Genomic DNA, 22,516 nt, shown 5'->3' with positions numbered 1-22,516 from the left:
GGCGACCTATGTAGCAGTAAGGTCTATATACCAGTCAATATACGAGTACGTCAATATACCAGTGCGCACCCATGTGCCATCATGACATACCGTCGAGGCGTTCCGGGCGAGGAAAATGTCTTGTGAATGATATATACTACTCCGAGAGCGCGCAAGTGCCGATTGGGGGCAAGTGTTACATGATGTCATTCCCCGCTGACACGACCAAATTCTCCCCAAGGTGGAATTTCCCACCGGATGAGATAAGTGGATAAGTAAATTTTAAAAAATACCCCTGAGATCCCCTGAACAATACCTTGTGTTTCCCTTTATTGGTGTTGCACACTTGTGTCTTTCACTTTGGTGCTCTACTTTGGTGGTTTTGCCTCAGAACGTGTAATTGTGTCAGTGGGTTGTGAACACAAATTCTATGACATCTTTGCCAATATCTTCGTTCCAGTTCATTTTCCCGCCATAGCTCCTGAATATGAACTTGAAACGCAGATACTCGCTGCGAGATCAACTGTGCTTTCTTTCTTTCTATTTATTGAGTTAGCAAACGGTAGTGATTGACCTTCGGGGAATTTTTATCACTTTAATTCATCATACTAAGCTTATTTGCGCGTATACTGACTTTCTGAGCTCAAAATCGCGGGATCAATCCCGGACGAGGACGATTGCAACGAGGTGGAAATAAACATTGCTTGGATTACCGTGTGTCGGAGATTTTCGACTCGCATTAATGAACGTAGGGTAGCTTCGCAGTCTTACCCTGCGGCACGAGCAGCATGTAGCCAGACAAATGTAGGCTGACTCGCATTGCGTGTAAATCTATTCCCAATTAATCTGATCTTCTCAGTGTACCTCACCCGTGGTACGTAATTCTTCAGTGAGATACCTCACGGACGATGTGTTCTCCATGACACGTGCTCAGTCACTGAATGTCCGCACGAGAGGCTTTTCCGGGAGATGTCGGCAAAGGAGAGCGAGGAGGAAAGCACGCGCCAAGAGGATTTCGCGGAAGAAGTGCGAAGAGTGTCCGGACGATGTGTGAAGAATCGGTGAAAGATAAGCTATTCGGTGCGAGATTGACCGATAGGGGGCGACGCTGTCACCTTTCTATAGTGTGGATAACACGCGGGCCGATGTTCGGAGTTGATGGTTCTTTTCCATAATTCTTGTGTATATTCACCGGAAGATCACTTGTGAAGCGATGGTACGATAGTGTTCGCTTCCCCAATGCTTCACCTACTGCACTGAACGCGAAATAAACGTGTCAAAGCAGACGACGCGTCTACACTACTGTAGTTCTCCGTTCTCCGCAGCGCGCCGACACCGTTCGATCTCGGCGCGAATCAAAGAACGCGAAGGAAGGCGCTCGAAGCGATGCTCCTTTCAGGTTACACAACGAAAGACGGAATATTATGTGGCGAGTGGACAGAATCTTCCGGAGGCGCAGGGCATATGTGAGAACAAGTGACGTAAGGCTCCGATGGTCACGTGCACTCAACTAACTCTGATGTTGCTCCTTTCGATCTCGGGTCTTCTCGTACCGGTAATATCAGTCGTGGATTATTTACCATGTACATTCTTTGTCCCAACTAGTCACATCGAAGATTTACTGTGGGTACATGTACCCTACTATAGCCCATGTGATCCACTGCTATACAACAAGACTAAACTGCCTTTACTTCACATGCAGTTCTACACAATAACAGGAGCGTGATGCTACGCTGGAAGAAATTTACCATCACCAAGAATCTCTCCCTGTCGCAGTTCACTGTCACGAAAGCTGACAACGGAGACTGCACCAGGACCTACGAAATCGGTAAGAACTTAATGTACATTTCATTTGAGTTGAAGCGCAGCAGATGACGTGCCTGCGACAAGTACTTGCAACAAGTTGAAAATGCTTGTTAATAAATCAAAGTCGTAACACCGAGTCCATAATGCGCGCAGTTAAAGGATGTAAGAACTACTATCTGCAGCTTTTAGATACGGGTGTAATAGGTGCAATATTGGTCTTCTACACTTCGTAATTCTATTTACAATTTATTGTTCAATACTTCTCCTTCATAACGTGTGCAGCGTTAATACAAAAACGCACACTCTTAAAAATGAGGGGGGGGGGGGGGTGTCGAGGTAGCTTGCCGTTGTTGGCCGCACTCAAGTGGGCATCGTCACGACTATAGCCAAAAAAAAAAGGAAAAGTAGGTGGGAGAAAGGGGAGTTGAGGACTTCGCGGCGATTTTAAGTTGTTGGCTGCGACATCTTTTGCATAGATGAATCCGATAGGTCCGTATTTTCACCACATATAGCACGCTCCTAGCCAACCATCATCCCGAGTGACATTGTTCTCTCCCTTGATTTGTTGAAAACGGGAGGCGTACGCCTTTTTATGACACTTATGCAGAAATGTTAATTGTCACAAAAAGGCGTACGCCTCCCGTTTGCAACAAATCATGTCAGAGAACGATGTCACTCGGGATGATGGTTGGCTTGGAGCGTGCTATGTGGTGAAGTTCATTTTTAAGAGTGCACTTTTTCGAGGGTACACTCTTAAAAATGAGGGGGGGGGGGTCGAGGTAGCTTGCCGTTGTTTGCCGCACTCATGTGGGCATCGTCACGACTATAGCCAAAACAAAAAGGAAAGTGTGAGTGGGGAGTTGAAGACTTCAAAGTGATGCATGGGGGTGGGGGGGGGGGGCAGGATGACCGATACTGAGGGGACGGAGGCACACTGAACGTCACCTCAAAGCACGCTCCTAGCCAACCATCATCTCGAATGATATCGTTATTTGACCTGATTTGTTGAAAACGGGGGGCGCACGCCTTTTTTGTGACAATTATGAACAGCATAAGTGTCACAGAAAAGGCGTACGCCTCCCGTTTTCAGCAAATCAGGGGAGATACCGATATCATCCGAGATGATGGTTGGCTAAGTGCGTGCTATGCGGCGAAATTCATTTTTAAGAGTGTACGTGTGCGTAGACGTACCGCCATCCAGATACCTTTATCCATTGTTGCGTCATTTGAGGAACTGTAGCACCCAATCAGACGTCAACGCGGAGGTACACATAACATTCTGCTCTACACAATTAAAAATGAACTTCACCACATAGCACGCTCCTAGCCAACCGTCATCCCTAATGACAATGTCCTCGTCCTTGATTTGTTGAAAACGGGAGGCGGAGCCCATTTCGTAGCCGTACATTATGTATACATAATAGGCCCCACCTCTCGGTAACAATAAATCATGGGCGAGTACGTTGCCAATTGGGAATATGGTTGGCTAGGAGCGTGCTATATGTGGTGAAAATACGGACCTATCGGATTCATCTATGCAAAAGATGTCGCAGCCAACAACTTAAAATCGCCGCTTGGAGCCGACACAGTCGGCAGGCTAGCTTGGTTGAGCTTATAGCTTCTTTAAGGGCTACTGATTTCATTTTTACAACAACAGTCGCCATCGTTCAGCGGCATCAAGCCACAACATACAATTAGTATACGGCGCTTGGCTTTGAAAAGTGCATGGTGGCTCTGAACGACGAAAACTTACGTCGAACTAAAATGTCGCTTGAGGGAACGTATTGAAGGCCGGCTAGAACAAAAATTAACGGTTACCAGCAACCTTATTTTGAGTCGTTACTTGGAGCATGAAACAAGCGTTGCGAAACCACCCTTTCCGGATCTTTGTAATATACTCATGTTCACGCACCGCATAAATCAAGTGACACTCATTACTACGACGACTTCAACTATTTGATAACTGTCAGCGACCTGACAACTAGTATGAAGTGTTGGTCGAAGGAGTGGGTAATGGGGGAAGGGGCGGGGAAGAGACAGTGGTCCATTTTCTCGTTTATGCCCAATCAAAATACGGACAAAAAATGGCATTTATTTTATTTCGTACTTTGGATTAACCTCGCTCGAACACTCAGCACGCAAAATATGATATGACGTCAGTGAACATTTCGAGCTTCCACGAGATTTACCTCATAGTTTTACCTCACACGAGAAAAACCTCATAGTTTCGGCTTCTCCGAGACTACGTGACGTCAGTGTTCCAGCAACAGCGCCCTTATGGCCCCACGTTGCGAAACTGTAACCGACTGTAGGAAAAAGTCGGAAATCGATCTTCGAGGAGCAATGTTGCCAGACGCGTGGGCAGATTTCGGCTACCTTTGACGTAATATTTCTCAAAACTAGAAATTAATTGTTTTGATACTTCCGCATCACATGGTGAAATGTTATTTTGAGAGAATACAGTACGAGATACGCAGATTACAGTGAAACGAATTTCGTAGAATTCTGCGGAGATTAGATTTAATCCGCGGTGGTGCGTTAAGGAAGTCTTAGCGAGTTACGACACATTGTTCCAAACCATTTCAGGAACCTTCGAGTGCCTGTTCGGCCGCGTAGTGCTTCGCCGTAGATTGGGTTTCTTCCTCATCAACAAGTATGTGCCCAGCGTGCTCATTGTGGCGATGTCCTTCGTCACATTTTGGATCCCGGCTGAGGCAATTCCGGCTCGTGTCACGCTGAGCGTCACCTCCCTTCTCACCATTGTGACACAGCAGTACCAGTCCTCCATGCCACAGGTAAGCACTCACTCCGTTATGGATGGGGAAAGGAAGGGTTAAGGAAACCGAGCGACATAAAAAAAAGTAGTTGCATCTTCTAGCTTTCCTGTTTACCATTATTTATTATCATAAACTGTTGCGAAACTGGAGCACATTATAGCAGAACATATCCCTATCGTCACCGCAGGCATATAAGGCTACGATTGCAGGAGGAAGAGTTGCATCGTAGGAGCTGCTAAGGGCCAAGACAGCGCCATCTAGATAGACAAAATCTGCGTGACGTATAGTGATTTGAGATCACCCATCCAGACTGTACTTTCGGCAGCCGCAACTATATGGGACGAGCCGTCATAGCCCGAACGGGCAGTCATTGGTAGCCACCGAAAGCATATGTTTGAAATCGATTACGCCGATTGGCTAAATCAGACGACATCCTGAAATTATGTGTGCACGTGGTGAAGGAGTGAGAGGGTGCATTAACCAGGTATCCTGTAAAGTGGCGTTAGCTAAGTTCCGCCATGCGCGATGAGCAGCGGATAGTGATGGTAAACTGCATTACTGATGCTCAACGGAAAGGCGCTGGATGAAATGCAGTGACATATAACGTGAGGTAGGAGAGCGTTTTCTGGTTCAACCGGGAGCTGCGTAGGAAGTAAGGCACCAGCTTTTGTACAAAGGAGAGGAGGTGTCAGCGTTAGGACAGACGCAGCGCAACGGCACAAGTCCAGCGGGGTAACATCATATAAAGGGGCGCGGGGGGGGGGGGGGGGGCAGGATGGCAGTGGCAGATGGCGGTGGCTGGTTCTTTCGAAGTCTTAATGTCTACACATACAATTAAATCTCGTCAAGGTACATCGTTTGGCACCCCCTTTGTTCTGTTGCGACACACGGTACGCGCGCTAGGCGCGGTGATTCTTGGGCGGCTGATAACATCGTGCCCTCAATTGCGCAGCGTTACCGGTGGCGCGTACATTATGACGTGCAACTTTTATCTGCACCTCCTTCACCTCCTTCATGTCTTGATATATCTTGATGATATATCTTGATGATGTATCTTGAATAGTTTTGGAGGCATGATCGTTGTAAATTACTCCCAATATCGTGACGCGATTTCGCTGCTCATGACACGTCATGCGTACTGCAAAGAAAGACGTGCAGTAGTGTACACAACGAGAACATTTATGGACGCACACGAACACGTAAGCCTCCAACGCTCAAGTATCATGTAGAATCGATCACAAGAATCGACGTAGTAGTGCTACGTCGAAGGAAAAAAAAGTGCACCGTACATAACACAGGACTTGGTGAAGGGTCAGCTTTATTGATTACACGAGGGAGCAAAGGGAAGAAGACTAAACCTGCAATATCACTAACTTCTTCAGTAACTTCTGTAACTATCTACTGGCAAGTTTTGTCAGCTGTGTTTCTTTGTTATGCTTAGCTGCTGGTCGTAGCCGTTTAGGAGCAGCAGTGTTCATATTGCTTGCTCATACCGTACTTGTTAGTAGTACGGTGCCTCGTCGATGACACGTACTGCTAACATAATGTCATTGATGTTTATTGTATTGTGCAGGTATCGTATGTGGTTGCGCTAAATGTTTGGATGCTGGCCTGTATCGCATTTGTGTTCCTCGGCTTGATTGAATATGCCTTTGTGGTCACGTGCATGGAATTGAGGAAACAAAGGGCTGCATCAAGAAGTCAAGACCTCAAGGTACGTGGCATGTCAACGTCAAAGTACACCAATCACACTATCTCTGATGAACATGCAGCATGTCGCTGCTTTTAAAAGAACAATGGAACGACATTTAGGCTTGCTCCAAATCTTCGCTTAATAGACTCTCCCTGTTTGTAAACAAATGACGTCATAGTTTTGGATAGCGCCACCAATTTGGTAGAGTTGAACTACGCTCAAACCTAGAGGCGAACAAGGTCGCGCCCGAAAGCCACGGTCTTGAAGGGATTACGATGGTCTCTGAAAGGGACGCGACCTTCGCTCCTACATTTCTTTCAATAGGAGGCAGCGAACAAGTGCCCATTCATGTAACCCAGCCCTCCCCTTCCGATTTGTTTCGGTTTCAGTCTGTCTACCAACGTCGTGATGACGTTTCTCGGGTAGATTCACTGAGGCTCGGTTTTCAGTTACGTGTAGGTTTAGCTTAGCGCTAATCCAATATTTATAAGGCATTAACCGTACACCGAAAGGTGTTCAATGAAAGAAGAAAGTGGCGACACAAGCAAATTAAAGAAGACATGCATAAACAGACACCTGGGTTGGTTTGCATAAAAATTGTGCGAGGAACCAAACCGTAACGAACTGCCTTCGGTGCAGCTGTGCTGCTGCTTTAAGCAGGTGCTGCAACCCTAAACTATCTTCGAGCTCACGCCAAATACACTGTCAAAGCTGTGGATAAGGATTTTCCTTATGTTACGTTTCTAGCACAATTTTTGTGCCCACTCCAAAATCGCCTATGGGAGCGCCGGGGCAACAGCTAGTGCCGCCCGTGGTCATTAGGCGGCAACCGCGTGGAGCACTTTTGCCAACTGAATGGCAGCAGAACTTGAAAGGAACGGTGACCTACTAAGCGAACAATAGACGACGGACCGATGAGCCGGTTTCTGCTAAGGGTAGATATTTAGTCTGAGGAGAGGAAGTGACACCACCCGACGGAACCGTGTGCGCCAATGAAAACACGCTTCACAGGAAATGCCACAAGCACGTGACAAAGTCACCTGTAATCATGCCTGTGACCGCTTTTTTTTCTTTTTTTTTTCGGGCTTTGCCGTCTTCACCCTGCCTCCTAGAAAGACACGCGCGGACTTCGACGTGGATATCGCAGGTTTCAAAGAGGCCACCCCTTTGGAACGTTAAACTTGATCAGTATAAGGACATCAACTTAAAATATATCCTTTGGCAGGAGGTGGCAAGGTGTGTGCAAGGCGAAGGTGACTAAATGAAACATCAAAATGTTATTTGTGGCACATGCCAAACCGGAAATATATAAGGAGATAACGGTAATAAAAATGTAGTCTGATATTTCTTTAGTGAACATTGCTAGAAACACTCATAAGCCAACATTCTCTTCGTATCTCAACAACAAAAACAAAATACAGAAGCCGACACTGAAGCCGACACTTTTATTTTGTTTATGTGATCTACAGGACTTGACTCCCCTCTTCGTGTACGCATCTATCTCAACAACAACAATAAATGAAGAAGTGATGATGACATGGGATGTTTCCCCGTGGTAGCCACAGGACACTACCCCATTTCACAGTGGTTAATATGAGAGGATGAATTATGGTGAGAAGGAAGCAACGACAGGTCGGAGTTCTGCTTAGAGCTCTTCAAGGAGTCCAGTGGCCTGCATGAAAACAAAAAGGGAGCGAAGAGCCCGGCACTGATGTTCAGGGGAGCTCCATGGGCCAAGTACTTTGGACAAGCTGAATGGTCTATGGTCGAGGAGTTCAAGTTGGCGTCGAAGTACCCGGCGTTCACACGTGTACCGCTCACAGTCCTCGATGATATGGGGGATCGTAGCTGGGGTGCGGCAAGCTAGGCACAGCGCCGTGTTACTGTAACCCAGCTTAGCACGGAACGCAGGGGTGAAGGCGACGTTGAGTCGTAGACGCCGCGGGAGTGTCGTAAAGCTGCGAGGGAAGCCACCTGGCATCCTAAATGATAATGACGGGTCCACTGCATGGAGGAGCGACCATTGAGTGATGTCATGCAGCCATTGCTGGCGGGCCAAGGGTGACACCAACGCAGACAAGTAGGAGCGCCTATCCCCGTTGGAGAGGATAATGGGCAGGGCTCTGGAGATACGGTGGGCCGCAGCAGCCGCCAAATCTGCCTCTTCGTTGCCCTGAATGCCGGTGTGGCCGGGGACCCACTGTAGGGTCACCCGGTGTCCCTGTTCGCCGAGAACCCTGAGCGCCGTCAGGATACTAACAACCACCGGGGCCAACGAGCCGCGGATGCCCATGGTTCCTACACATTGCTGGGCTGATTTTGAGTCGGTGTATATCACCCAGGAACGGGGAGGGTACTTTGAGACAGACTTTAGAGATAACAAGATGGCATACAGCCCCGCAGAGGTCGACGAAGTGCGATGTGACAGGCGGAACCCACATGATAGTGACTCCTCCTCGTATCTCAAAATTTCTTGTGAACACCTGATTTCTAGATGTTATTAGCACCGTACTTTTTCGAGAACCGCTAAAATATCATTTATGTTACTAAACAATGCGTACAACAGTTTACTACAATAAGCATTGCTACATCGCGTGCAACAAGCGGTGGTAAACGCTAGGCCGACGCATCACCATGACAACCTCAAGGTGGACATTCTGCTCCATGCGGTTGCAAGCTTCCATACCGTTCCGTTCACGTTGAGTTGGCGCTCCGTTGGCCCGATTCAGTTGGCAAAAGTTGCTCCATGCGGTTGCCGCCTTAGAGGCCCTAGCTATTGGGGAGAAGAAATGGCATGTACCATATCATCATCGTTTCTGTCGTCGTTAGTCCATCTGTTACGTGGCGTGCGGTGAACTAGTGGGCCTGGCTCCAAAGGTATAGTATGTGCAGAAACTTCACAAGAAATCTATCTCTGGGGTGATACCGAGTCCCGAACACTGTTAAAAAAGGGCGCGTCGGAACTCTTTCTTGGGAACTACACCCTTGCAACATATATCACTCCCTTTGGAGTGTACAATTACTCTCCATTACGCTCGTTATAGAGTCTCCTCACTCTCTTCATAGCTGTGAAGGGAGTGAGGAGACTCCTCAGTGAGAGTGATATATGCGGCGAGGGTTTACTCCCCCAAAAAAGAGTTCGAGCACACCTTTTCTTAAGACAGAAGAGGGTGCTATATATGGACATGGATACATGATTATGTGTAGTTGTGTGGCGGTTATTGCGTGCATGTGCTCCGTCCTCGTGGCTGTCTTGCCATTATATTACACTACGCAAGCTTTGGGCTGTCCCAGTATTTTATTAAATATATAGACATTCTATAAAAGTGTATATAGTGGGAGCATTACTTTACAACTTCAACGCAAACGTTTGTTACTTGTGCTTGCAGATGGTGGAGCCAATGAAGGAAGGAACCCGCTCTTACGACGTGACGCGGGGCAGAGAAGACGGAATAGGAGCCCGGTGTCTGTGGCGTTGCGTGGATAAGCCAAGGAGCATCGACCGCTACTCCAGGATCCTCTTCCCAGCTGCTTTCATATTGCACGTTCTTCTCTACTGGGCCATCTATGGCAGGCACTAAGTGATACAGATTCCGCCTTAGTGCAACGCCATGAATAGCACATGCTCAAGATCATCAAACTGTGATCAGCAGCCTTGTCTCTGTCAGACTTGTGACTGCAGAAGACGTTCCAAGACGAGCTCCTGGTGTTGGGGCATGGTGCAAAAGATAGTGGTAAATTGAGGGTACATAGGGAGCGGTCACATAACACGGCTGGAAGATAGTCCTGCAGGCTCAGATAATTGCCGCACATCTTTTAGAAAACTATATGACCTATCGCGCATGCTCAAGGATGTAAACGCGATCAACGCGATGGTGATTTGCAAAAGCGCGGACAACTTTTTAAGTATTATCTATCATTAGGGAACGCACAGACGAGGGAATAGACTGAAACATGTTTACGCGTGCATGTGTGAGTGTATTGGAAAGAATGGAGAGAATTTACAAAGACTTCGAAAGCTTGCCTGTCCCAATGCGTATTGTTGCCATACCGTAACAACATCTGGACATTACACACAGAAGCCAGATGTCGTCGATATTATTGGCTCTCTTTTCCTCTTCCCCTTTCACACACACAGACATGTAATATTGGGAACGTTATGAAAGGGAACATGCGAGTGCGTGGTCGACAGCCTCGTCCGCCGCTTCCGGAGACTCCTTGCGGCCGCTTCCCGGTGGAAGTGCAAGTGCACCTCTGCCCTTTTTCTTGCCGTCACTACTGCCGCACTCTGCTATAGCAGCTGATAACTGGGAGCGACGCTTTTTTGAAATTCTATGTTAGCGCCGCGAAGCACCTGTGGTTATGAGCAGCGTACAGACGTGGATAGATGGAGAGAGGACAGCAGAAAGGAGTGGGGACAGGGGGTTAGTGTACGTCCTGGGCCGACTTCAGGGGGAACTGTGCCGACATTCAGCTGGAAAGTCTTCGGAAAACCCAGGGAAAACCTCAGAAAGCACAGCCGGTGACAGGATTCAAACCCGTGTCACCTCCCAGTCTCGGTGTGGAAGGGAGCGACGCTGTTAAGGCCTGGTATCACAGCTGGGTAGAAGTTGATATGTAGATTAAAAACATGGAGAAATATGGAGAAGCTGGAGAGAGATTCTGTCGTCCTCGTGATAACTGTGCAAAATCGTGTCCTCTATCTTCAAAGAGCGTCCTTTAAAGAGACGGTCGCATACGTTCCAGTCGAACGTTGAGCACAGTATCGAAAACCCCACGCAAAACAGTGGCCTAGTTTGATTTCTATTCCACGAAATACATGACAAGAGGTGACGCGGGATGTTGAGAGTATTCCGGAATTCCTTCTCTGGAAAAGGGGGGGTTGCAGTAGCTTGCCGTTGTTGGCCACACACGAGTGGACATCGTCACCGCCAAAAAAGGGGCGAAAAGAGGAAAAAGGAGCAAACGTCACTCACTAAGCACCAATGAGAGCGCGACCTGGAGAGAAGGAATGCCGCGGCCGTGCGAGCGCCTCACAGAGTTACGGGGCGTCTGAACTTGAGCTACACGCCACGCCGATTCAGACTGGCGCGCCAGTCCTTTCCATGACGGCGCCGGCAGTTTCGCAGGCGTTGCCACCCTGCGGATTTACCGAGCAACTTACGAAGGAGGTTTTTTTTATTCTTGTTTATAAAAAAGCTGGCAGATGTGATGCAAGTTATATCAAATCAACGACAGTGACAGAGGTCTTTATTTGAGCTCGTCTTGTTCATCTGAGCACGGTCCGCTACGGGTCGTTTATAAACTCAGTTGATGCATTCGCTTGTGCAGCGCGATGTGCCCGAAGCTCTTCAGGAGACGTGTGCTTCTTAGGACGGACCATAATGAGGCAAACAGCCAATGTGACTCGCCGAAATGACCGACCTGCGTCTTGCAACTATACTTTCAACTTGGCTTACCGTTACCGCAAAGAACTTCTGATCTACTAAATCTACTCTATTTCTTCAAAATCTCCCCACTGAACCGGTGCCGCAATAAAGAAACGAACTAGGTGAGATAACGCATCGCGGGTATGAAAGGACCGCTCTCCACTGACGCCAACGCTCCACCGAGGCCAAAAAGTGCATTAAAGAAATGCTGTGGCACTTAAAAGTGAGCTCATCGTCCTAAGCGTTTTAGGCCACATTTTCCCATAATTTCCTACCCCATACTTCACCATATCACATACAGCATAATGTCACTCCAAATGACTTCATGCGGTGACGATCAAATCCTACGTGATTATGAAAAACAGTTTTAGGTGCTTCCATTAAAGGAACAGTAAAGTGAAATATAACCACCATGTTTCAAGATACCATCATGTTGAACTTGGTTGTGTGATCATGGACACAAGTCATCACCTCTCAGTTCGTCATACATGGCGTCATCATAGTTCATCATACTGAAAGGTGGGGACCCTCGACGTTCGCCGAGGACAAAGTGGGAGCCGGCCCCGGATCCGCGGACATATATTACGTGATCTTGAAGTACTACGTGACACATTGGAGACAGGTTACTAATTACCATTAGGCCTGTCTTGAAGAACAACAGCAACTCTTGAGAAGTTCAGTTTAAACTGTAAACGGTTGTAACTTGTGAGCTCCATGCCTGTGAGAAATATCTGTGCGATCTGCACCATCTGTTGGCCTTTCTCGAAAACATATAATCTCTGTGTCGTCTGCTCGCTGTATTGCTGCTGTCTGCAAGACCTCGAATCTTTGCGATTTATACGGGCTTCTGGTGTACGTTGTTATGTTCCGAGATACACAAACCGTGCACCTCCGACGAAGAATCGCGCACTGCACTCGTGACATCCATAGGTCGGCATTTTCCTAAGAATTCATTCAACATCACATCGTGGTGAAGTTTCTGCAAAGCCCATCACGTCACATCACCATCATAAACCATGACACCACAAGCCAATCACTCAACATCAACTCCAGAACAAATCACGTCATATCCCATCATTCAACTTCACATCATAACCTATCGTTCAACTTCAATTTCAGAACCTATCACATTACATCCACCCTTCAACTTCAACTTCAGAATCCATCACAGACTTCAGAGCCCATAATCTGAATTCAATTTCAGAGCCCATCGCAGTTTTGAAGTTGAATTCCTATAATGGGTTCTGAAGTCGGTGATGAATTTGGAAGTTTGTGATGGGTTTTTGAAATTGAATTCCTATGATGGGTTCTGAAGTCGGTGATGGCTTTTGAAGTCGAAGTTTGTGATGGGGCTTTGAAGTTGAACTCCGACAAAGGCCAACGTTGAGTGTGCCCGCCTGCTGGATTAGGACACTACCGTCCTCCTCACCAGTGTTTGCGTGGATTTCCTGGTAGTGGCGGCGTATCCGAAGGAGGGGTATGCTGTGTTTTTGTTAAAGTGTTTTGAAGCAGAATATGACACATTTGTTTAATGAAAAACAAATGATAGTTCAGTTTTGGGAGAAAATATACCCATATAGTTCTTCTTAAACATAATTTATTTAACGTGTTGTTCGTCGATTGCAATAAATGCATAAATTCTCGAGTCTGAATTATGTCCATTAAACTAAGCGACAAACAAAAGCAAAACCATGTTACTTTTAAACTTGTAATGTAACAGTTCCTGCCTGAACTCTTTCAGTCCAGAACAACGTAAACGAACAAATAAGAAAACGCCCGTCGGTCAATGAGGCTTTCGGCGGACTCCGGAGGCACCAATTTGAAAAAGAAACAAACAAACGTGGTTGGTGGATTCGAAAGATACGATTCGCCGTTTTCGGCACTGGGATTCGGATTCCCGAATCTCGAATCCCAGCCTATAGGATTCGAGGATTTGCGGATTCGGTTAGCACACGCCTAGTAATAACCCTGTTCCAGCCTGTGGTGACAGATGAGTACCACCAGGTACGATGTTGCATCCCGGACGCTCCATGAACTTCAGGTTATGACCAATTAACCCCTTATGACCAACGGTGACAACACGCACGTGGTTTTAGTTGACGCTATAATTCACAACCATTCTACTTCGCCAGTTAGCCGAGCGATGGCGCCAGCTCTTTCCGAAAAGGCGGATTAGAATCAAAAGATGTCGTGCTGTTTCCTCGCGCCCAGCCACGTGCTGACACGCGCACCTCAATAGCTGTATGATGGGGCACAGGGTGGTGAATAGTACGGCTTCTACATGAAGCCGGGTTTCTGATACGAGAGGATGCCGCGGGGAAATACAAAGTTGGTCTTCTGAGGCAGAGCAAGAAAAGACCGAATTCGTTTGTCAATCCCGAAGTTCTTAACATGGCACTGCTAAATGGGAGCGATATTGTTGACGTCCTGCCTACTCCACGGTGCGTTCACGCCAGCAGACGCCTCGATCCCTGCTACACGTGCGAAGTTTACTTCGCATCAATTAATTCGTTGTATGCTCTTGGTACTATACTCCCCCACTGGTTGTACCAGTGTGCCCGATCCCTGGGCAGGTAGTTACAGGAGGTAGCTGTGTATATTTTCACAATTTGTCGAAGCATCTCTTCAAAAATAACGCTTATTTTGAATGACCAGTATAAAACAAGATTTGGTCTAGCCGGCGGAGTTTTCTTTCCTGTACAAAAACGCAAAACGTCGACAAACTTTTTCGTCTCACTGTGCTCCACATTCCCCTATCCCTATTCTTTGCACGAAGTTGATTCATAATAAAGTCTGTTGGGGTCGTCGCGGGAAGCGCGGGAGGAATTTCGCGGCGCGCACGGGGGTTAGATAAAGACGCGCAGGTTGCAGCATGACTGTTGGGATGATCTAGTCGCCCTGCCGGTAGTCCGGCGAGACTCAGTAACCAACTTCTATTCCAAATGATAGACCGATACACATGACACGAAGGACGTAGGATTCACCCATACGTACTATACCGGGTGATGTGGTTACGTACCCTGTCTCACCCAAACTCCGTAGAGTTCGTTTATTTATGAAAATTAATTGGGCGATCAATTAATTAGTAATTAGGTACGATCAACTGATTATCAAATTACTAATTAGCTGTTGCTTAATTGACTGACCAATCGATAGTTTGAACCCTGGATATACAAAGTACGTGGTATTCACCCATACAACTACTGCGTTATCTGGTACATATACCTCCGCCTCACCTATACCACATCGCATTCATAAATCTATAAAGGATCAAAACAGACACTCTCTATACCGACGAATTTCACAGTGAGGGTCGATCTCCTACATTGTCCAGCAGGTTTTACAAGAGCCTGCTTGACGGCTTTTTGTTTATAAAAAATATGTATCGTTCGAAACGAAGATCCTTATAAATATAGTGGGAGGCTCTTTTATAAATAAGTGAAACCGGCACAATCGTGCGGTCCATCAGGAAGGTTTTATTTGCCGCTTGATTCGCTACGTATTGAGGATTCAGAATATCACCCTCCTTCTCCTCGTCATCTTCCTTCGCATCGTCCTTGCATATTCCTGAACCTGAACTTCGACCTCAACATACTCTTCCCCAACTTGTTTCGTTGTATTACAGCTTCTTTGCTTTCCACCTCCTCTTCTTTTCTTGGCTCCAGTTTGACTCCTGTCATTTGTCACTATGCTCCATTCTGTGCTGAAGTAATCAGTGACGTCTTCATTGTTAACTTCCTCCTCTGTCTTTTCTACTTCACGTCTCGGGAGGCTTCCATTTTTATAGCACATCCCACCGTAGCATGTTCCATCCAGTGCAAACTGGAACTGTAAGAAAAATTTAAGGGTAACTGGTTCGTTGGTAAACTTAATTTAATTGCACGGACTAACGCATTTGAATGCAAGTAAGCGGAATAAATTCTTAATGCATTATTGACCTCCTGTTCAGAAATTCCTGTGGGCTGCGTCGAAAACTCAGCTCGAGCGATAGGTGGCGCCACGTGAACCGTGGGCGCAGAAAAGTTAATGACACGATATTCAACACGACTGATCCCCTCTTATCGCGCGTACACTGCTCGCGGGAGGGTCGCTGGAAAACCCGCTGGCGGCTAGTAGCGCCTAGTAAAAAATAGCACCGGCCGTGCTTGCTGCGTGAGGTTGTCACGAGAAAGCTGCAGGCACTAATGTTAAGTTATGTTACACCCTGCAAGCGAGACTGCCAAGGCGGAGGAACGAGGTCTTGCTGGATATACTCCCATGCAGAGCCGTAGCGACGGGGGGAGAGAGGGGCAGTCGCCCCGGGCGCCCTCGCCAGAGAGGGCGCAAGAACGGCAGGCACCAGCTCCCGTGGCATAGTGGTTAAGACGATCGCTTTCCACGCCGAGACTGGGAGGTGACACGGGTTCGAACCCTGTCACCGGCTGTGCTGTCTGAGGTTTTCCCTGGGTTTTCCGAAGACTTTCTAGACGAATGTCGGCACTGTTCCACCTGAAGTCGGCCCCGGACGCACACTAACCCCGCTGTCTCCCACTCCTTCCTGCTGTCCTCTCTTCATCTGGCCACGTCTGTACGCCGCTCATAGCCACAGTTGCTCCGCGGCGCTAACACGAAATTAAAAAAAAAAAGAAAGAAAGAACGGCAGGCACTGACTGGTTGGTTGGACAGGGTAAAACGGGAACGAAGAGAATTTGAATTTACGATCTCTGCAGTGCAAAGACGCGTTTTTTATTTCCTTGTTTACAGGGCTTCTGACGGCAGTGGGAAAGCGGGGAGGGCGCTTCAGATTTACCCTACCCTGGGCGCAAACTTGCCTCGCTACGGCTCTGCTCCTATGTGTACTTTTATGCTCTCCGGTGCAATATTTCACTTCCGCGCACGTGGCTGCGAAAAGACGTGGATTTTTAAAAACGTCCTTTCTTCTGAGTCATTACATCAGGCTAGTGGCTCCCAAGAGCGGAGTTGTCTCCCGACGAAGAGCCCCGAAATATAGTGGCTCCGAAACAAACACCTAGACTTCACGCTAGCCGGGAAGCGCTCTGAAAAACCCTAGAAAGGAACGTCGCGATCCTTTTCAGCATGGTGACTGTTAGAACTATCCGCAAAGCACGACGGACGAAGTATCACATGTAACTGTGATATACTTTAATTTACATCTTGATTTCGGCACTTCATTTTAAGATCTTACAAATCGTGTGCTGATAATCGCACTGCTGCCTATCATCAAGGGCACATAAAAAATATTTAGATCAGATTTCACTACACATTCCCTATAAGTAGATTAGAAGAACATCCATGGGAGGAAAAAAAAAAACAGCGACACGGAAAGAAAACACCCCAGTCGTTACTTTATTTTGAATGAAAAAGACGAACGTGGAAGTGTTAGTCTCGACGGGGTTAGGACATGCTACTTTGAATTACTTAGTCGTTATGCATTATTTTCGCCTCGTTTCCGGCAAAGTTGGTAAGGTGCAGCAGTTTACAATCTCAGTCACCTCCTTCAAAAACGGTCCCCTTAAGTTGATCAAGGGTGGACGTTATCCCTGAAATTAGTTGAACGTATTTGTTCTACAGCGTGTCACCTGTATTTTAGGATAGGGATCAATCTTGAGGGATTCCTTAATTTTATTCGTATTTAGCTGTTGCCCTTTTCATGTGGTCTTCGTCGATATAACTATACCTATATTACTATAACTATATACAGAAGGCACACACACAAAGAAGAACATGCCGTGATAGTTCGAAAGGCTACGTACGCTACAGGCGAGTCCATTGTCAAACATGCCATACTTCCAAATGCCGCTTGCCGTCTGGCCGCAGTAGTATATGCAGTAGGGTGGTTCCGTGGCCTGCAATCAGAAAAACGGATGGTTGTCGAGAGTGAAAACTAAGCCTGAAGTGGGCACCTCCTGTGTTCGATATTTCATGCTCATGACTAAATGATGTTATGGCCATGATGAAAAATTTCCGCTTGTCTCGAAATCCTGAAGTCTGGTTCTTTAAAAGAGCCGTAAGGTGGCGCCTCATAATTTTTGTGTGTGTCCGTGTGTTTGCGCTATGTTCTGCAAAACTAAAATGAGCCGACGAGAACTCTGTTCTGCACAGCTTACACAAATACCTCGCTCCTTAAAAGAGCGCGTAAGAGAACAAGGGAAGGACCTCGTGACAGAAACAACACGTACAATATATTCGCAGAGCATCGTTTCATCTCCCGAAGGAATACACATGCCCCGCTTTTCGAAACGGTGATGGATTCCATCGTCTGCTTCAGTGCGCAAATCGATACAACAGCGAGCACACTTACAAGCGGACATTTAAGAAACTTTACCGGATTGTAAAGTCATTCTATTCAATAAAGTGAACAGAAAGCTTCGTGTGCTCTGCGGTTTTGCACGTCGCAGAAAACTACATAGCGTCTAAATCTCATCGGTGTCTCTCAGCGGTTGAACGAGAGTGAAACGGAACCCAAATTAGACAGGAGGAAGGTTACAGCTGGTACATGAAATTGCAAAACGAATGGATGTCATGAGACCAAAAATTTTCGAATTTGACAATAACGGTAGAGAAACGCAATAGACCAATCAATTGCAAAGCAACTAGCTGCATACGAGTGACAGCCGCTTCAACAAAAAGCCGACGAGTCATTCTCAAGTCGAGAACATATTTGAGTGTGGTAGCTACCGGTTTTAAAAATTGTGAACGCTACACTGTAACCTGCTCAGGCGCGATCTCAAACGCACTCTCAAATTTGCTTCATGGAACAGGCCCAGACGACGAGCACGAGCTTGAAATCGATCTCAAGTGTGAGATCTATCTATAATACTTCATACGAACGGCCCATGGTTGTTTGTTTCTGCTTCCTTGTATTAATTGTATACGTCGCCGCACAGATATAAACTTAGTGCATTGCAATGAAACCGCAGGAGAATATTTACATACGCAGCTAACGGAAAAGGCACTGTAGTATTGTGTTAAGTGGAGAGTTACAGAGCGAGAGCCGCCGATATTTCGAACACGACAAATATTTCGAACTTCTTCCTTTACAGGCTGCCCAGAAGAACCCCTGTATATATTTCAACCTTCGGCGGCTCTCTACCTGAACTTTTTTCTCACCAGTTCGCTTTAGTTTCTACCTTTCTGCGTATATACTGTAGCATCACGTGAGTTGATATGACTGGTACGCAGATTGCGATAGTTTGAATTAGGCATGATTCCGAACAAAGGCGACATAGTCAGGAGCGGCGTGTTAACATACTTACCAATCGGTGCCTCTTCCTGCAGCCATTTACTGCGTGTCTACGGCGGTCATTGTATGGTGGTCTATATGAATCTTCGGTCTTATTTTCCTTCGTTCCAGGTACAGGTGCAGGAGGGGAGCCCTTTTTGGTGCAGACACCACCATAACATGTTCCGTCAGACGTGCCTTGAAACTGCAGGAAATTTATGTGTACTTTGTCATGATGGTGTGACCTTCATAGATTAGCGTCATCCGTATAAATTAAGATGATTGGATTATTGATGGATATCAAGATTGTCGTTGTAAAATAAATGTCTGCTCGGAAAAGGGCTCGACATGGTACACGGCATATCTGCTGCACATAAAATTCCCTAATATCTAAATCAGGTTTCCAGCAATAACAGCTTTCTTGTGATGATTGGGGTGACTCATCAAAGCAGGCGATCCTTGGGAACCAAATTCCTGAATTCACTACCAATTCCCCCGCCTTAATTTGGATGAAATATACTGATGAACTTCAACAGTGAGGACTTATGTCCGACAATGTTCAATTCTGTCGGGACGTGTCGGGATGCATAAAACACAAAACAAGAACCAGGATCAAAGAAAAGCTACAGTTAAAACAAGAGCACGTATGAAACAATACGAAAACTACATTCGTTATGTATGGTCGCCCATGTTCCTCGTACAGTTGTTTGGAATTTACGATCACAACCGCCTCCTGTATTACCATCCTCTGTATAGGCTGGTCACGAGTGTAATATGGCACAATACAAGTTCGACATCATTGTTCTCGATCGTCTCGTTCGTCTTTTAGGATTGCGGTGAATACGTTGTGGTAAGTCGAATGCTACGCACATCACAGTCCAGTCCATCATCGTAGGTGCCATATTTCCACAAGCTGCTCGAAGCTTTGCCGCAGAAGTACATGCAATGGGCTGCTTCGCCGTCCTGTAAGCACAGAAATCAGTTGTCGTCCATGTGAATATAACAAATGGCGAATTCGACTGGTCGATTTGGAGCGGTTTTTTCTACTTCGCGGCGGAGAAAGCGTGTTCCATTGGACAGTTCGGATTGAATTCGCGTGTATAGCCGTTGCAGATCAACTTGCTCCAAGACGTAGTGCACCTCCTTGCTCAGCCGAGAAAGCTCGGAATCGGCCGGAACTCCAGCGAAAACACTGTCGTATAACGTCCGTATCCTCAAGACTGAGCCATAGGAAGTGTTGGGCAGACCCGCCGAGTTTGCCGAAAGTGGGTTACTACGTCCGTCAGGTGCTTGCTCCAGATCGACCGATCGAATTCGCCGTAAGTGTGAAGCGCAAGCCCGATGTGTGCGGCTTCACATATATCATTATCGAGGAAAAGGGTTATGCAAAATAGGGTTTGCGATTTCTGCCGTTTGTAACTACACCCTTACACGGACCACTTTCTTTTACTTCTACTGGCTATGGTCAGAGTAACTGCAGACTTCATTCGGATAGCATTGTGAACTCTCAACCATAGTTTCGATAAATGACAGAAACAGGGTAGCGTTTACCATAGGAATACGGCAGGCTGTTCGCGTGTTCCAGCCGCAGAACAGTTACACATTACACTGATGTTGCGGGATTAGAAACGAGAAATGTTTACAGACAGTTTTTACTGTCGTCAAATGCATCTCTACTATCAATCTGGTAATAGATGTGCCTTCTAGGGATAATTTCAAAGCGTTAGCGTTGTCCCAGCGTTGTTCCGACAACGCTTGTAACTGACGGAATAGGACATCGACACGGCATTGACACGGTCCAGAGAGTGCCTGTGATGGTGATATGCTGGTGTACTCTCCTGACCACTAGACCCTTCTGTCTGGTGGATCATTGAATATTTTTGGTGGACCAGTAGGCACATCTGCTGGACCACTAGGTTCCTCTGCTGGGCCACTAGACGGCTGTGCTAGACCACCAGGCAGTCTCTACTGGGCCACTAGATGTCTCTAATGGACCACTAGACTACTCTGCTGGACTACTAGACCAGTCTGCTGGACCAGTAGCCACCTTTGCTGGACCACTTGTCCTTTCTTATGGACCACTAAAAATACCTAATGGACCAGTATTGAATTCTGGTGGAATTTCCAGTAGGGAATGTTTCATAACGTACTCATCTAGGTCTGTAAGTTAAACGTTTCTTGCACGATTTGAGAATATGTATCATTGCGGGCGCAGTTTCGACCTCTCACGTACCCGCGGTATATTTACGAAGTGAAAGAAACGCTGTAATTCTTGCTTGGGAACCCTCTAGTCTGTAATGGCGTAAGCAACATCCGGAGTTAAGTTACATCCGGAAGACACGGCATCTAGTCCATTGTGCGCTTAGTTAGTTTAATAAGAAATACCTACCGGACGCTGCCTCTTCTCGCAGACCTTTACGGCGTTCCTAACAACGCCGATTTCAATTTCACGTCCGGGTGTAGTTGGGGAGCCTTTTTCATAGCAGAGCCCATCATAGCATGAACCATCCCCTGTACCTCGGAACTACGGGAAAATTGTAGAGGTTATCTAGAAGGATTCACTTTAAAAATTAACCTGATTCGCATGAATTAGCATCAGTCAATTAAAGCTAGCGAAATAAAATGTTATAACTGCGTTTCCTTCAACTTTTCTTTAACTATAGCTCTGGTGTCTTTAGCTTCAGCTGTTTTGTTTTTCATGCGCTTTTCTACGGTCGTACATTAGTAGGGACAAAAGCTCTCGTGATAATTCGAACTCTACGTACATTACAGTCGAGTCCGTCATCGTAGATGCCGTACTTCCACCCGCCGCTTGCAGTCTGACCGCAGTAGTACATGCAATGGGCCGCTTCGCTGATCTGTAAGCACAGAAAATGGTGCGTTGGTGAATATAGGCCTGTTGCAGCGAAGTTTCCACAGCGCCACTTCTGGCCCAAGCGGCCACGGGTCCAACAGTAGGGAGTTTCATCACCGGATCCTGCATGGGGTTTCAAGCGGTATATGGCGCCAAGGGATGCTACAAAACCTGTAGGAAATCCACTGAAAAGGTCGGCATCTTGTCAAGTGCGCATAACTCGAGATCATATATTTGAAAGTGCCGCCGTCATCTGCAAAACTACCGCGCGTTCCATATTTTAGGGCGCGCGGACGATGTTGCTCGCTCGCGCCACTTGGTCCGCAGCAACAGGTCTATGTCCATTAACGAAGTGTGGAGCGGACGCCAAATCTGTGGACCCTGTTATCACGCCTAGCTTCATGCGTATCCCTTGCAAAGGGTCGTAGTGATGGCGAGACCGTGCCATTGGTTATCCCACTTATGTGGGCAGCGTCACGACTGTAGCCGGGATGAGATGAGATTATATGAAATGTGATGTTGAAATGATGTCAGTAGGGTGGTTACTGCTACAATCGGTCCCTCAACTCCTGTGAGCATATAAACTCTTGAGTCATAGACTTTGTGAGAGTCCACGTTGTTGGAGGAAGCAGACTAGGCTGCGAGTGTATTGGAGTACCTTTCAGTGAAAAAACCTCTGGAATGAGTTCACCATTCAGCGTACAGTCAGCAGTGTCCAATATACTTCTCCTTTTCCAGGCCTTTTCCAAAGGGAAA

General features: G+C 46.8%; 2 protein-coding genes across 9 annotated transcripts in view; one reads left to right on the top strand and one right to left on the bottom strand.

Moving 5' to 3' along the window:
• The window catches only part of LOC135388782 (glycine receptor subunit alpha-2-like), a 90,928-nt gene extending 80,652 nt beyond the window's left edge, over window positions 1-10,276 (top strand). For all 5 annotated transcript variants that reach the window (XM_064618576.1, XM_064618579.1, XM_064618577.1 and 2 more), the window contains 4 exons: window positions 1,682-1,807; window positions 4,372-4,580; window positions 6,136-6,276; window positions 9,645-10,276. In XM_064618576.1, coding sequence (XP_064474646.1) covers window positions 1,682-1,807; window positions 4,372-4,580; window positions 6,136-6,276; window positions 9,645-9,836 — 668 coding nt within the window. In that variant the 3' untranslated portion in view covers window positions 9,837-10,276. The remainder of the gene's footprint in view (window positions 1-1,681; window positions 1,808-4,371; window positions 4,581-6,135; window positions 6,277-9,644) is intronic.
• Window positions 10,277-15,140: 4,864 nt separating this feature from the next.
• LOC135388781 (uncharacterized) overlaps window positions 15,141-22,516 on the bottom strand; it is a 174,439-nt gene continuing 167,063 nt past the window's right edge. For all 4 annotated transcript variants that reach the window (XM_064618572.1, XM_064618575.1, XM_064618574.1 and 1 more), the window contains 6 exons: window positions 21,672-21,764; window positions 21,296-21,430; window positions 19,777-19,869; window positions 18,941-19,111; window positions 17,438-17,530; window positions 15,141-15,512 (listed from right to left, as the gene is read on the bottom strand). In XM_064618572.1, coding sequence (XP_064474642.1) covers window positions 15,195-15,512; window positions 17,438-17,530; window positions 18,941-19,111; window positions 19,777-19,869; window positions 21,296-21,430; window positions 21,672-21,764 — 903 coding nt within the window. In that variant the 3' untranslated portion in view covers window positions 15,141-15,194. The remainder of the gene's footprint in view (window positions 15,513-17,437; window positions 17,531-18,940; window positions 19,112-19,776; window positions 19,870-21,295; window positions 21,431-21,671; window positions 21,765-22,516) is intronic.

Source organism: Ornithodoros turicata, chromosome 3 (genome assembly GCF_037126465.1).
Source record: "Ornithodoros turicata isolate Travis chromosome 3, ASM3712646v1, whole genome shotgun sequence".
NCBI lineage: Eukaryota > Metazoa > Arthropoda > Arachnida > Ixodida > Argasidae > Ornithodoros > Ornithodoros turicata.
This window is presented reverse-complemented; position numbering and strand designations above follow the sequence as displayed.